This window comes from Cutaneotrichosporon cavernicola (assembly GCF_030864355.1).
Source record: "Cutaneotrichosporon cavernicola HIS019 DNA, chromosome: 6".
Classification (NCBI taxonomy): Eukaryota; Fungi; Basidiomycota; class Tremellomycetes; order Trichosporonales; family Trichosporonaceae; genus Cutaneotrichosporon; species Cutaneotrichosporon cavernicola.
Window position 1 is genome coordinate 890,150 of NC_083398.1, and position 15,868 is coordinate 906,017.

The 15,868-nt window shown below is 57.8% G+C and overlaps 4 protein-coding genes across 4 annotated transcripts; 2 read left to right on the forward strand and 2 right to left on the reverse strand.

The window, feature by feature from the left end:
* Nucleotides 1-350: 350 nt before the first annotated feature.
* CcaverHIS019_0603510 (uncharacterized protein) lies at nt 351-1,899 on the reverse strand (the record flags this gene model as incomplete). The annotated part of the gene is made up of 2 exons (XM_060602799.1): nt 351-1,662; nt 1,892-1,899. The coding sequence occupies 2 exons, from the start codon at nt 1,897-1,899 to the stop codon at nt 351-353; spliced, it is 1,320 nt and encodes a 439-aa protein (XP_060459157.1).
* A 3,287-nt stretch (nt 1,900-5,186) lies between these two features.
* CcaverHIS019_0603520 (uncharacterized protein) lies at nt 5,187-7,188 on the forward strand (the record flags this gene model as incomplete). Its single annotated transcript, XM_060602801.1, has 5 exons — nt 5,187-5,508; nt 5,549-5,658; nt 5,696-6,048; nt 6,083-6,814; nt 7,116-7,188. The coding sequence occupies 5 exons, from the start codon at nt 5,187-5,189 to the stop codon at nt 7,186-7,188; spliced, it is 1,590 nt and encodes a 529-aa protein (XP_060459158.1).
* Nucleotides 7,189-7,401: 213 nt separating this feature from the next.
* On the reverse strand, nt 7,402-9,069 carry PDI1 (uncharacterized protein; the record flags this gene model as incomplete). The annotated part of the gene is made up of 5 exons (XM_060602802.1): nt 7,402-7,715; nt 7,753-8,486; nt 8,553-8,825; nt 8,860-8,878; nt 8,931-9,069. 5 exons carry the CDS (start codon nt 9,067-9,069, stop codon nt 7,402-7,404), a joined length of 1,479 nt encoding a protein of 492 aa, XP_060459159.1.
* Nucleotides 9,070-10,644: 1,575 nt separating this feature from the next.
* CLU1 (uncharacterized protein) lies at nt 10,645-14,945 on the forward strand (the record flags this gene model as incomplete). Its single annotated transcript, XM_060602803.1, has 2 exons — nt 10,645-10,765; nt 10,801-14,945. 2 exons carry the CDS (start codon nt 10,645-10,647, stop codon nt 14,943-14,945), a joined length of 4,266 nt encoding a protein of 1,421 aa, XP_060459160.1.
* Nucleotides 14,946-15,868: the final 923 nt, after the last annotated feature.

Here is a 15,868-nt window from a genome sequence, read left to right on the forward strand (position 1 = left end):
AAACCAGGCCAGGCGTCCGCCAGCTGCACGGCGTGCAGGGTTTTGAAATGTAGTGATGGACAGACCCGGGGGGATGTGAAGAGCGAAGAGGGAAACGAAGAAAATAAAATACTACGAAAACGAAAAATGCGCCAACTGTGCCAGACGACAAACAGCACGCGCAAACTTGGGGAGCTCACGAGCGCGCACGCTCGGTCTTTGCTCGAAGACGGCCATCGAGGCGCGCCTCCATCCTTTGGACAACCCTTCGTGATCCGTCAAACATGTCAACTGGCACACCAAGAAGACATAACGAAAAACTTGTTGAGCAGGTGCCGTTGCCGATCACCGTGCTCCCTTGGCCGAGTCCACTAGATGTACTCCTGGATCTCGGAGATGTCGACCAAGCCCTTGCGGACGAGGCCGAGTAGGACCTGGCGCATGCCGTCATTCTTCTTCTCGAGCTGCTCGACCTGGCCCTCAAGCTGCTCGACCTTCTGCTTTCGCTCGTCGCGCGACTTCTTGGCCGCCCACTTTGCCTTGTCGCGGTTCTCGGTGATCATCTTGCCGAACGCGAGCGCACCGGTGCGGTGCTTGTCGTCGACGTCCTCCATCAGAGCCTCCCAGTTGGGGTATGCTAAGATCTGCTCGGTTGACATGCCCGTGATGGTCTGCGCCTCCCCGTTCTTCATGTACTTTTCGGGGACGACCGCCTTGGGACGGGCTGTCGAGGGCTTGCCAGTGGAGGTGAGACGAATCGTCGCCGCGACCTCAGTTTCGTTCTTGGCTGGCTCGACATCCTCGAGCTGCTCAATGACGAGCGACGAACCCGACGATGCGGCCGCTGCCAGCTGCGAAAGCGTCAGGGTGTTCTTGGTGGACTGGCGACGGTAGGGCCGCTTGACGACCGGTGTTGAAGAGCGAGAACGCTTGGTGGCAGGGTCCTCAGTCTCGATAGCCGTCTCGGTGAGCTTGCGCTTCATCGCGACGGGGACAGGCGACGCCGTAGTTGAGCCAGCAGCGAGCGCGGGTACCCAATCCAGGGCATTGAGCGCCATGGCGACGTCAACGGCGTCCGTGTCCGAGTTGGATGTCGCCGGCGCCACTGGTGCCGCAGTAGGGGCCGTGACCACCTCAAAGCTGCGAAGGATGTCGTTCAGATCGACCGCGGGCGGTGCGTTGACATCTAAACCAACGCCGCTGATGGTCGAGTTGAACGACGAGCCAAACACGCTGTTGTCCGGCTGCAGCGGGTTTCCGGCGAGAATCGCGTTGAAGAGGTCGGTCGCGTCATGCGAGATGCCAGCATCAACAGCGTGCATCTCGTCCGAGTTGAAAACAGAGTCCATAAGAGACTTGCTGGGCTCAGATTCGATCGGGTTGGGCGTCTCAGAGTGAGAGCCAGTTGGCGTCAGGTCATTTGGAGTGAGGCCTAATGCCGCAGACGCTGGAGAGTCTTCGCTGGAGTTGTCGACAGCGCCACTGTTGTAGCCGTGGTCGAGATTCATGAACTGCGACCACTCGTCTTCAAACGACGAAAGGGGGACAAACGAGTCGGTCCAAGACATGTTGGTGGTTGTGGTGTTGATGTTGGTGGTGTTGGTGATGTTGGTGAGGTTGTAAAGTTTGGATGGGGTGTTTTGAGGAAGACGTGGCAACCGGGTACCAGTGGTATTCAGTTCACTGGATCCAGTCAGCTGGTGGACTTGTTTTGACATCTAAGACAGCCGCAAGAGGAAATCAAGCGCTTGATTCTGTCATCTAAGACAGCCGCAGGAGGAAATCAAGCGCTTGATTCTGTCATCTAAGACAGCCGCAGGAGGAAATCAAGCGCGGGAGCAAAACAAATTCAATCTGGCTAGCTAGCTAGTACGTGGCGTCACGTGCCTGTTCCAGCGGAATAGCAACTCACGATGTCATGGGGCCCGTAGGCAGAGGATTGTGGCTTATGGGGGCGTTGATGTTGAGACCTGGGCTGATGCCAGAGAGGGTGGGCTGAATGGCTGTTGGGTCGTACAGGGAAGGGTTGGAGTTGGGAAAGCCATGATGGGCAATATTTTCGGAACCGGGTGGTTCAGAGGAGACTTTGGGAGAGTGGGTAGGGGTTGATAATAAAGGTCTTCTTATAGAAGATGATGCTGGACCTCCGCGCGTGCGGCGATTTAAAAGGCGGTGAAGAACATCTCTGACCCAAAGTCAGCAAAAGTAAAGGTAAAAGTACATCTAGCTGGCGGCGACGACCTACCGGGTAGTAGACGTATAGTTCAAAAGTTGATCAGAGGACACTTGGTTGTTCTACGGGTGCTGGCCGTCAGGCGTAGGAATGCTGTTGGTCGTTGCGTTAAGTAGGGGGGCAGCTAGACGTATAGAGAGGGGCAGATGGTTGGTGGAGATGGTGTGTGATGTGCCCAGGGGGAGTGAGTGAGATAGTGAAAAGGAATTGGGATGGGGAATTTGACGAAAAGGGGGGTAGGCAGGCGATGAGGTTGGCTGTTAATATTGCTTTGGGATAGCCAAGAAGGGAAGGTCATTTTTCCTATGGCTGATACAGTTTCAATAGCTTTCAAACAGCTCAAACAGACCAAATGTCATTTTCAAATTACGAAAGATCAAAAGCAACAGCGACAACCAATTAAAAGCTTAATATCCACTTTCGGCAATCTTACAAGGTCTCATTTTCCCTTTTTCCCTTGAAACCCTGTTAACCAACGTACTCTTTGCCACCCAGTCATCCTATTCAACTGTACAAGAAATCAGGGCATCATCACCCCTAGCGATTCAGGGTTCAAATGTTTGGCTTAGCTTGCAGCCACGCAGGAATTCAGGGAATGCGTCTGTCTGCGTTACCCAGCCCAGAGTTTGGTTTGGGTGATTGGGTAATGATTAGGAAAGTACGCTATTGTTCAGGGTATCAACAGCTATCCGCCAGCTATCCGCCAGCTAGGCCAGCTATTGGTTTTGAATTGGTAAGCATTGGTAGAGTTAAGGGTTAAAGGGAGTAGCATTTGAAAAAAAATCTTGCCTCCAAACTGAATCGACTCATTCATCCATTTCGGTACCGGAAACACGTGTCTTCACTCGGCCTGGTAGCGAACTTGACCGAGACGCGTCGATAACAGTAGTGGGTGGGATGTGATCAAACAGACCTCAACAAACGTTGACATGGGTGACAAACCGCGACTCGCATTACTGTGTTGACAAAGTGATGCGCTCCATGTTGCGCCCAGTCTGGCCGCTGGCAACAGCAACGCCAAGCCGCTCTCCTGATATCCTGTTCACAGCACCGAATCTGTTCACTTGTCCTTGTCCATCCTGGCAGCCTCGTTGGTCTTTGTGCACAGCACTCGTTCTTAGATCTTGTGGGGCGACGTTACTAGCGGCCAGCCACGATGACCGTGGCCGTGCTCCAAGCTCCAAGGAAGCGATTTGTTATTCGGAAACCGGGAACTGCACAGGAATGGTACAGACCTTTAGATGAATAGGTATGTCGTTTCAGGACCCACTGAGTGGGTCGTGAGAGAGGCTGGAACTCTTGTCCAATGCCTTCCTTCCCTCGGCCCGGATCTGGTCGGCGATATGACATATCATGCATCCACGTCTGTGTCTATCTCACGTCCAAGCTACGACCTTGCATTTCGTCTTCTGGTGGTCGTCCTTGCAAGAAAACGAACAGCCGCCGGGAACAGCCAAGACGCGTCGCAGCGCTGTGCGGCTTGTCGGGGACACGAATGAACTCCTTTTGCAATGGATCTCGCACTCCCCGGAGCGAGATCCAGGCAGAGACTTACATGGTCCTGGAGGCCTGGAGGACTGGAGGCCTGGAGATCACCGCCGTGTCGCCCGCTCTCCTCACCCGGTCGGAGATGGCCATACCTCGAAGGAATAACCTGTCGGTAGCGACAGTTATCCTCGCGAGACTCTGACTTGTTCCGCCCGTTAAGACTCAACCTCTCACTGCCGCATTCCTCATGCGTCACATGTGGATAATCAGGCAGACGTGCAGGCTGCAGACACCTATGATTTGCGTCCTTGGCGTGCTCTTTCCATCATTCTTCCCAAGTGCACAATGCGCCCATGACCTCAAAATGCTCGGCTTGCTCGGCCAACAAACACACCGTAAAGCAAACATAGATGATCAGATCCTCAGAAGATCGCTCCTGCTCCTGCGGCTTGTGAAACGCTGCGCCCACTCGGCGCCCCATGCGCCCTCACTGCCAGCTTGAGTCCTATGCTCATCAACACCACATACCGCCAACGCCACACGACGTAACATTTGAGGCTTAGGAAGAGGAGGAAACCTGGTTACATGGAGAACAAGACCTCGTGCTACGGCTTTGACGCAAGTGGGCTATCAATCGTGCCACTGGTGCTTCTGGCACACACAGCCCTCCGACCCTCCGACGACAATCCCGCAGGTCAGCTCTCACTTCGCCTCCCACAGTGCCGAGCGGGGAACGCCGTTGCCCAGTCACTGGGCCATGGCCACGGCCACTGGGCCACGTCTTTGCGCTCCACCATCACCTTTCATGATGATGGAACGGGTATGTGGCACTAACGCGACGAACCGCATCAGAGTGCATCGGGAATAGCTCATTTCCGCGGCGGTATTCGGGGACGGGACTGTCCGGAGTGTTAATTTAACATGCTAATGCCCCAGTCTAGCTCAAACGAGTTGGGCACTGGCTGGACACTTGATAGCAGCATGCGGGGCACGAGTGGAGGTGGGGTCCCGCACTATGAAATCACGCACGTTCCCGTTTCGACAAACGTTCGCGGCAATGCCACTCTCTCATCGTATCCCCATCGAACCTGCATATCTGCTAACATGAGCTCTGCAGTTGTTTCCTCTTGCCGAGTGGCAAGAACCGTCGGGACGTTCGAACGTGTCTCACAGTTTACAGTGGCGGGCATCACAACTAATATTGACGCGCAGCTGAGTTGTTCAGTCAGGCCAAACACTCCGCTGCTCCTCACTTGCTTCTCCACACGATCACCCTCACGCCCTTTCTGCTTCCTATTGCGCCGTTCTGTGCGCCCCACTCCCGGCACGGGTGTTGACTGTCGATCTGGGGCCTGGCTCTCCCTCTCCCTCCCCCCCCCCTGGTCTCCCCCAACCACCTTCTGCCCCGGTGGCCTAGCTATCAGCGCGTCCCCTCGCCACTAGCCTTCTAGCACCATATACTCGACCATCTACTGTGTTGCCCGCCATGCCGCTGCTATCACCACCTCTAACGCCCAAGTTTGCGCCCAACGCATCGCGGGGCAGGCGACAGCACTACGCCGGACGCACACATCCGCCCTCCCCGCTTGCAATCCCCGACGCCTTCGTCCTCCCACCACCTCTCGACACGATCCCCGACGACGACATACCAGAGGCCGCCTTGCCGCCTCCGACCACCGCAAAGACGCCAAACGCGACAGACGAGCACGCCTGGCGCCCCTTCATGTCTCCTGAGGAGAGGGACGCACGCGAGGCGTGGATCTCGGGCGCTAGAGGGCGCAGCGGGCTCCGGATCGTCATTGTTACTGGTGCGCCCCTTGGCTGACAGAAGCTGAAGCTGAAACTCAGAGAACTTTCTGCCCAAGGTCGATGGCGTCACGCGCACTCTTGCGCGCCTGCTCGAGCACCTCGAGCGCGAGGGCCACCTGTGCATGCTTCTCGGTCCGGGCACTGGAATGGTGAGTCCCTCAGTGACACACCTTATCTGATGACCAGAGCCACTACGCATCTCACCCACTCGTTGGTACAGCGGGCGTACCACTGGTCGTGTACCCCGGCCTCAAGCTCAATTTCCTGCGGCCCAAGTTTCTGCGCACCATCCAGGACTTTCAGCCAGACGTCGTGCACTTTGTAGACCCTATCTGGCTGGGCGCGCAGACTCTTGTGGCTCTCGAGCTCGGCTGGGCTGGAGAAGACTGGGTTGGTGATGGAGGCCCTGCCATCGGCACAGGTATAAGCGGCGCCGTCGTCGCCAGTTACCACACCAATTTGGCCACGTACGCGACCTTGTTCGGCCTCTCATGGCTCGAGCCAGTCATGTGGCGCCTCCAGAAGTGGCTTTACTCAAAGTACGCCAACGCCTCTCCTCAAGACTAACAGCAGGACCAAGCTCACGCTCTGCCCCTCGCCGTCGACACGCGACATGCTCGAGTCGCAGAGCTTTGCAAATGTGCGATTGTGGCCGCGCGGCGTCGATCTTTCCCAGTTCTCGCGCAAGCAGCGGTGCCCCAAAATGCGCTCGAATTGGGGTGTCGGCGACTCGCCCGAGGAGCGCCAGGGCAGTCACTTTTCTGGACGCAAGACCAGCCTCCCCCTCACGCCGCCAGCAAGTCCTATCGTCACGGCGACCGGAGCCGCGTCTAACCCGCTCCCGGAACGCATTGTACTGTTGTACGTCGGACGCATGTCGTGGGAGAAGAACCTTGTGCTTCTCCTCAAAGCGTACGGAAGGCTTCGCGTTATGCTCCCGCCTGCCTCCATTCCCAAGCTCGTTTTTGTCGGTGACGGGCCTGCGCGCACCGAACTTCAGAGCATATGTTCCGACGAGGGTTACGACGCAATGTTCATGGGCCACCGCAGCGGCGTCGAACTTGCACAGTGTTACGCTTCCGCCGACGTCTTTGCCTTTCCGAGCTTTACCGAGACGTTTGGGCAGGTTGTCCTCGAGGCGCTTGCCTCTGGTATGCCCGTCGTCGGCCTTGACGCCGAGGGAACACGCGACCTCGTCTCACACAGGCAGACAGGCCTGCTCCTCCCCCTTCCCCTCCACTCGGACAGCCCGTCCCGCGCCTGGCCGACCATCTGTCGCGACACCGCCAACCCGCTCTTCCAGGAGTGCGTAGTGGGGTATGCCGACCTCCTGGCCGAGGCATGCACCCAACATGCCCAAAGAGAGGCAATGGCACAAAGAGCCTGTACAGAAGGTATCAGGGGGTACACATGGTGGGATGCGATGGAACGATGTGTGGACGGGTACAGGGAGTCGATCCGCATGGCTCGCCACAACCGCCAAGTAAACATTACCGTCACCCAGTCCTCAGTGCCAGACCCAGCAGTCCCAGTGGCGCCGCCAAGTACACCACCACGCATCTCCCGGGTCAACCGCGCCTTATCAAGACGGCTCGCCCACCGCCAGTTCCGAGATGCACAGCGACGACACCGAACACTCGTCGCCAAGTCCGAGTTCTCCGAGTCCCTATGGCAAGTAAAGACGCTCGCCAAGGCCCTTCTCGTGGCAGTAGCGTTCTGGTGGATTTGGACACGCCACCTTGCCTCCAAAGGACGCGTTGCCTCTTGGGACGAATTGTTTGTTCAAGCGTAGAGTGAGTTAGGCATAGATTGGATACGTCAATCCTATAATTGACCTCTTACCTTGGTGAGGTATAGAGAGATGCATATTTTTACAGGCGGTTTGGAGCAGCTTAGAGCTCGTCACGCTTAGAGGGAGCTTCCTCCTCCTCCTCGGCAGGCTTGTCAGCCTCGGTCTCCTTCTTCTCGACCTTGGGGGCCTTGCCGTTGGTCTCGATGAACTCGGTAAGGCTCTCCAGCGAGCGGTCACCCTCGTACTCAATGAACTCCTCAGAGCCAGCGGCGCGGAACTTGAGAGTCGGGAAGCCCTCGACACGGAAGGGAAGGCCGGCGGGAAGGTCGTTCTCGGTCGCGTCCATCTGGGCGATGACGACGTTTGCGCTCTTGTAGCTCTCACCGAGAGAGTCCCAGATGGGGGCGAGACGCTCTGCATTGTCAGCTCTGCACTGTATTCGTAAACTCACGGCAGTGACCGCACCATGGGGCGTAGAACTCGACAAAGATGTCCTTGTCGGTCTGCTCAAAGAGCTGGTCCCAACCAAGCGAGGTGAGCTTGTAGACGGGGCCGTCCTGCGACTCGGGGATGGGCTGCGACTTGATGTGGGGGGCGACGTCGCCAGCGACAAACTTCTTGACAAACTTGGAGAGCGACTTGGCGTTGAAGGCCTCGGGCATCAGGAACTTGGTCTGCTCCTGAAGGTTCTGGATGACAAAGCCGGGCTGCGACTCGGGGTTGACGCCAAGCGACTTGCCGTACTCGCCAAACTTCTCACCGTCGATCCAGACAAAGTTGAGCTTGCCGCGGTGCTCCTTGAAGAGATCGCTAGACTCCTTGCGGATCTCGTCGCGAGTCGTCTCGTCCTTGGGGTCCATAAAGAGGAAGCCGAGAGGGAGACCTGACTCGGCGTACTTGGCAAAGTTCTTGGGGCCAATCTCGTCAAAGAGTGGGACGGCCTGGGCGTTCACCCAGCCCATGATGTCGCCAAGGTTGTCCTTGGCAAAGTCGTCCTCGTAGACGGCCTTGCCCTCGTCAAACTTCTTGTAGACCATCAGCGCCGGGAGCTTGGTGCCCTTCGGCAGCTCAGGGAGCGACGAGCCCTCAACCTTGCCGAACAGGTAGTTCTCGCGCGCGACGTCGGCGAACTGAGTGAATGACTCGGGAACGGGGTGGGCGTCGTCGCCGTAGGCGATGACGACGCTGGGGTTAGCTGGCTTTCACAGAGGCTGACAAACACATCGTCATGTCGCTTCCAGACACACTCACACATTGTCCTTGGTGGTGAACTCGTCGTGGTCATCGGTTGTAAGGACAGAAACAGCAGGGAGAGCCTGCTTGCGCATGTATGCGATGATGCCTTCGGCCTCGCGGGGCCCGTTGTAGTTGGTAGGCTCGCCTTTGCGGAACACCTTGAGAGTGGGGTAGCCCTGCACTTCGTACTGCTTGCAGACGGCCTCCTCCTGGGTGCAGTCGACCTTGGCCAGCTTGATATTCTCGCCCTTGAGGGTGGTCGCGGCCTCCTCGTAGTGAGGAGCGAGGCTGGAGTTAGTGTTGTGTCAGTGGTACGGCTTACTTCTTGCAGTGTCCACACCCTGTCCGAGTCAGCATTGTCCATTGTGTATTGTTTAGGTAGTGATGACTCACAAGGGGCGAAGAACTCGACAAGGGCGAGGTCCTCATCGTAGACCTCAGTCATAAAGGTCTCCTTGTTGAGGTCAAGGACATCACTGGCGAGGACGCCAGCAATGGCGGGAAGAAGGGCGACAAGAGCCGAAAGCCTCATTGTTGGGCAATTATGAAAGGAGTGAGTGGGGAGAGAGAGAGAAAGTGAAGAAGAGAAGAAAGAGGTGACAGCACGACAAATAAGGCGGGGTGGAGGAAGATGGCCGGCCGGCCTTGATCTAGATCCCGAGGGGACGGGACTGGGTACGTGTGAGGCGTCGACGTGGAGGTAGTACTACTTGACCAACAAAGGAATTTAAGGGACAGGCCAGTTGCTAGGGTAATGATTAGGATAAGTTCAACACATTATCCTAATCATTATTATTTTGAACGCGTCTCTTTAGTAGGATTACACGTCCCAAAGCTCTCTTCCTCGGCCTTGTCTACTAGGTTTATGGCACTTTGTGCCCGCTTTCGCCCGCTTCCGCCCTAACCATCGAAACTCCACACCCCACACGTGCCTCTCTACAAACTCACTTGATCAGTCATGGCCTACTAGCGCTCTCACTCACTCTGTTGCTTCACCTACCACCTAGTACCTAGTACATGACACACTACTGCTGTGGTTTACCAACGGAACACAAGAGACATACATAGACACCTTGATCAGTCCCTCTCGCTCCTTGCCCCTGTACCTCTCCCGTCATGAACAAGGTTAACTCTAGAATCATGGTGCACAGCTTCATGACCATCCTCCATCCTGCATCTTGTCTCCTGTATCCTGTAACACGTCCAGCAACTTGACCAGGACCGGAAGTGACCTGCACGGGCTGTACATAGTAGGGGCATTCTAGACGTCCACAGAGTGCGGTGCACAGACGAGGTTCCTTGTCAATTGCCTACTGTAGCGGTGCCTCCTCATGTCTTCTTTCATCCAATGAAGCCAATGGTTGTCACCTCCTCACCTCAAACCCACATACCGCACAGTTCTCTCTTAAGGCGTTCGGCGCACCAGCACTCCCCCGCGACCAACCGAAGACACCGTCACCTTGGAACATGGCCTTGCGGTTTCCGATGGCTCGAGCTGCATTCGACAAGGTCGTGCCTGAGCTAATCTCTCCACACACTTTGGGCACGACTACGTCTTTCTAATCTCGAGATTTGCGTTTACTTGGCACCTCACAACACTTTGCTATTGATGTCGTTGCAGCTTGGTTTGAGGGCTGGACGCTCCAGAAGCATCTTTGGAGTTACGGCTTGAGTTGTAGGGCGACTATGAACGACGCAGTCTGCCAAGTTAGGCTCGGCTAAAATCGGTAGTTGATTGGACTAGTGAGGATGGGATACGGGGCGGAGCGGGGCCACGTGACTTTGATCCGTCCGCTTGCCTGAGCCTGGAGCCCACTTTTAAAGAAGCAAAACGAGTTTAAGGAGAGATTGGAGAGAGATGCCACCAGCCGCCAAAAGGCCAAAGGAAAAGTCGGCAAAGAGATATCAAAGTGACAGAGGACACTCTACAACATCTAAACACATTCTCTCAACAACGCCATTACAAGAGAGTGTGCAAAAGTAGGAGTGGGACTCGTCAACCTTTACCACTTCTTCATCTTGGTCCTTTCGACAGCTCGCGCTCGGTCCGACTTGTGTACAACTCCTGTCTACGCGACCCCGGTCGAGTGACTCATTAATCTTCATCATGTCCGACAACCAGGTCAAGCCCGAAGCCACCCCGGTTGAGCCCGTCGCGGACAAGGCTCCCGAGGTCACCGAGGCCTCTGCTCAGGCCGAGGAGGAGCAGCAGCCGCAGCAGCCGCAGCGTAAGCACGGCGCGTCATTCAGAATCTCACCCCAGTGCCGCCCGTTGCCGTCAATCTGCCGAACCCGAAGAATGCACGCACCCTGCCCAAGCCGCAGGACGGCGAGTCGTTCTCCAAGCTCAGCCTCTACTCGCAACCATCTGAGACGGTCCAGGAGATCAAGCTCGCCGTAAGCGAGTGGGTCGGCGGTTATTGGCTTGGACCCCATTCGCTCCGCCTTCCTGGCAAGGGTGACGACGTGCTCTCGACGTCCAAGGACGGCATCGAGATCCGCGCCGGCGACAAGCTCAGCGAGTTTATCGACCTCGCAGACGTCTTTGCCCACCTCCCCGAGGACGGCGACCGTGTCCTCGATGTCGTGAACGAGCCCTATTCCGAGTCGACTGCTCGTCAGGCTGTCGTCCGTCTCCTCGAGTTCATCGAGCCCGCAGGCACGACAGCTAACAACCTCACCACGCCGCTCGGTGTCGGTGCCGGTGCTTCGATCTTTGAAGAGGTTCGCTCCGGCTCGCTCTACGTCCGCGAGTCGCCCAATGACGCTGTTGCCAAGGTTGAGCCCAAGGAGGACGCCAAGGACGCCAAGGAGGACGAGGTTATCGAGCACGCATTCTCAGACTGGACTGCCGGCTCGGCCGGATTCCCGCTCTCCAAGCTCCCTGTCGCTCAGGCCCCTGTCGAGATCAACGCGTGCCTCCGCTCCATCCAGCTCTCCCACTTCAACCCTCCCCCGGCGCCTCTCCGCCAGAAGGGCCACCAGCTCTACCTCCAGGTCTCGATCCTCGAGGGCGATGTTTACACCCTCGTGTGCTCCACTCGCGGGTGGTACGTCTCCAAGTCGAACGTCAACAACTTTGACCCCGCCCCGCGCGATGGCTCGTCCCCAACCCACAGCCTGTTCGACCTCCTCCACTCCCTTTCGCCCCTCTTCACCGAGCGTCTCTTTGCGCTCCCATCGCTCTCATCGACCGCTCCTGCCCGTGACCCCCTCTCGACTGTCGCGATTCCCCAGGCTGAGCCCGCGTACCCTTGGATTATCGCCGAGCCCAAGCCCGCGACCGGGCCGGAGATCCTGCGCACCCAGCTCGCGTATCTCCACTCGGGCGCGACCTCGGCGGAGGGCCTCGACAACGCACGCGACTGGAACGAGGAGATCCAGGGCGTGAAGGAGCTGCCCCACTCGACCATGCCTGAGCGCGTGTTCCGTGAGCGCATGGCGCAGAAGACCTGGGCCGAGTTCACTCAGGCCTCGATCCGCGCGGCGATGAACGTTGCCCGTGGCGACGTCCTTCCTCTCAACCCCAACGAGCCTACCCGTCAGCACATGTGGCTTGTCTCGAACATCTTTGTCACCAAGGCCGTTGACTCGATCGGCGCGTACTCGCACGTCGGTGGTGACGCCGCCGCGCACGTCTCGCACGCCAAGGACGCTGAGGGTGTTCGCCTTCTTAACCGCCTCGACGTCGACGGCGCCAACGTCCTCGGCCACACTGTTGTCGACTGGCAGGGTGACCGCTGGATCTGCCAGAGTGTGCTTCCTGGCATCTTCTCGCGCCGCGAGCCCGAGGCCGAGGAGGCCGCTGAGCCCAAGGACGATGAGAAGAAGGAAGACTGGGTCAAGGTTGAGGGCGACAAGGAAGAGGAGGCCGCACTCAACCCCCTCATTATCTACGGCGCCGACTCGGAGCAGACCACCACCCTTCACTGGGACGAGGCAACCCACAACGTGATGAAGAAGATCGCTGCTCACCAGCGCCTCGCGCCCCACACGCTCAAGGCCGGTGACAAGGAGTACGAGTTTTATGCGTCGTCGGAGGTCAAGGGTCTTCGCGGCTCGGACGGCCGCCGTTACTTCCTCGACCTCCCCCGTCTCAGCCCCGTCGACATTGAGTGGCTCGAGAACAACTACGAGGGCAAGCTTGTTGGCCCCGGCGGTGAGCAGGTTGACGCTCCCGTCTACCCCCACCGCATGACGCTCCTTCGCCCCGAGCTCATTGAGATCTTCTGGGAGAGTGAGCTCAAGCTCTGGGCCCGCGATATCACCGCCAAGAAGCAGGCCGAGGAGGCGGAGAAGGCCAAGGCCGAGAGTGAGAAGACCGAGGCCAAGGAGAGTGAGGAGACCTTGGAGGAGGACAAGAAGGATGAGGGGAAGAAGGAGATTGACCCGGAGACCATCGCCACTCTCAAGGACTTTGAGCTCCGTTTCAACCCTGACGCTTTCGTCGACTCGCCTTCCGAGGACGGCCAGACCTTTGGTCCGGCCAAGTACACCGACGAGAGCGATCTCAGCATCAAGTCGGTCCGCGACGCGTCCAAGTTCCTCCGCGACATGATTGTCCCCGCCATCGTCGTTGACGTCCTTACTGGCTCGGCTTCGGGCATCATGGACGGCGCGTCGCTCACCCGCGTCATGCACGCCCGCGGCATCAACATGCGTTACCTCGGTATCTTTGCGGCTGCCATTGACAACTTCACCAAGAAGCCCGAGGGCGAGTCCAAGGAGGCACAGGGTCTCCTGGGTGCGCTCCGCTCTGTCGTTATCCAGGAGATGGTCTTCCGTGGCGCCAAGCATGTCCTTCGCGACCTCGTCCGCGGCCTCCTCCCCGAGCAGGTCCCGAACGCCGTGTCGCACTTCCTGAACTGCCTCATTGGCACCGACTACAACGCCTCGCCCAAGGCCGTCTACGAGGAGCTCGAGGTCGGCCCGTCGGCTGAGCCCGCGTACGTCTCGCTCACTCCCGAGTCGCTCCGCGAGCAGATTGCCTCCGAGGTCGAGACTCGCTTCCGCTGGAAGCTCGACGAGGCAGACTTCGCCGTCCGCAAGCCTCAGCTCCTTCGCGAGCTTGCGTCCCGCTTCGCGTTCCAGATCGTCCAGCGTGACTATGCGTTCGACTCGTCCGCGGAGGCCGCCGCCGTTGTTAACGGGGACGCTGACAAGGCCGCGTCCAAGAAGAAGAAGGGCAAGACCGCCGGCTCCACGAAGCGCACCACTACCTTTGAGCCCGCCGACATCCTCACCCTCCTCCCCGTCGTCATGTCGACGGCGCCCAGCGTCGCCGTCGCCGAGGAGATCTTCGATGCCGGCCGTGCGACCATCAACCGTGGTGACATTGACATGGGCCTAGAGTTTATGCTTGAAGGTGTCCAGCTGTACGAGTCGATCCACAGTGTCATTCACCCTGAGGTTGCCGCAGTGTACCACCAGTACGCCAGCACGCTGCACCAGCTCGCGCGCATCAAGATCCAGCAGATCGCGGCGGCCGAGAACGCCGACCCCGAACAGCCCCTGGGTCTCGACATTTCCACGGCGCTCAAGCTCCAGCGCCATGCCGTGCTCATCGCTGAGCGCACCCTCGGCGTCTACCACCATGACACGCTCGCGTACTACTTCCAACTCGCGATGCTCGAGAACCTCGAGGGCAACTCGCAGGCCGCGCTCCGCTACTTCCGCCACATCCTCATGCTTTGGAACGTCATCTACGGCGATGACCACCCCGAGATCAACACGCTCCTCAGTAACGCGGGTATTGTGCTCCAGTCGCTCAACCAGCACCAGCTCTCGATCCAGCTGTTGCAGCAGGCGGCTGAGCGCAACGCTGCTCAGTTTGGCGAGAAGCACGTCCAGTACGGCAACGCCCTCCACCAGCTCACCCAGGCGCACTTCCTGGGCGGCGACTTCCAGAAGGCGCTCGAGAGCTCTGAGGGTGCGTTCGCCATCTTCAAGGACGTGTACGGCGAGGAGCACGCGCAGACCAAGGAGGTTGCCAAGAACGTCGAGCTCCTCAAGGCTGTGATCGACAACGTCGAGCGCCAGAAGCAGGAGCAGGAGTTGTTGCGCCAGCAGCAGGTGAACCGTCTGCAGGCCGCGCAGCGCGGCGTTCCCCCTCCCACTGCGGGCGCGCGCAAGGGCCGTGTCCTGCCCACCGGGACGACTCTGACTGCTGAGCAGGCCGCGCAGCTCGCCGCGTCGGTGCGTGCTGCTGCGGCCAAGCAGGCCGAGGAGCGCCGCGAGAGCGGCGAGGTTGCTGCCGAGGGTGAGGGCGGCATCAAGATTGGCGAACGTGGGCACATGGACGTCGACGAGCTCGTCAAGTACATCCAGGGTGCGGTGCCGTCCAGCAAGCCAGCACGCGGGTCCAAGAACACCCTCCGCGGCAAGCGCCGCACCGGTGCCAAGCGGTAATATCTTTATTCCATATCATAGCATCACCACTCGTTGCATACCCAATCAGCAGTTCTTGTTGGCAGATCGCGGACGTTGAGGGCGCTGAGAGAAAGATGTACTGATGGGCCAGACGATGATGGGAGGAAGAAAGACTGGCTTGGGAGGTTGGCACATCACATGTATGTGACAGCGGGCATGTCATCGATAGCATACGGGCGGAGCGGGAAAGAGAAGTTGGGAGATGGGATCTTATCACCGTACGGTTGTTGCTTGTTTTCGTAAAGATCTTGGCCATTAATGCGTTTGACCAGCATGGCCAGCCGCAATGAGCTTCGAGATCCCGAGCAAAACACAACAGCAGGTAGGGTTACTTGCACCAGTGGCAAAAGAATGACAGCTCCTCCTTTTTTGTACTCACTTTCTTGTCTAGTTCCTTGATGCCTGATAGTGCATTTGCTATTGCCTGATAGTGCATCTACTATTGCCTGATAGTGCATTTGCTATTGCCTTATAGTGCATTTACTATTGCCTGATAGTGCATTTACTATTGCCTGATAGTGCATTTACTATTGCCTGATAGTGCATTTACTATTGCCTGATAGTACATTTACTATTGCCTGACGTTCATTTATTATTCCCTAGTGCTTGATCTTAATCTGAGGTACCTAATGATTGAATCTAGCGTCAGCGATGGTCCCAGCCGGAGGAGCTGCCATACCCTCTAAGTGTTGCGACATACTGAAGGGTATAGTGCTGTGGGCCAAGCATCCGGGGCTCTCGGTATTAGAGGTTATGTGGCTGTCTCACCGGGTCTTTCCCCCCCTGAACAGCCGTGAATAGGTCTGAGACATTGAGGAGGCTGACAGTGGTGGCCGCGGCTAATGTGAAAGTAGTGAGGAACCAAACAATGCTGCTTTGAATGTGGTGGAGGATCAAAAATT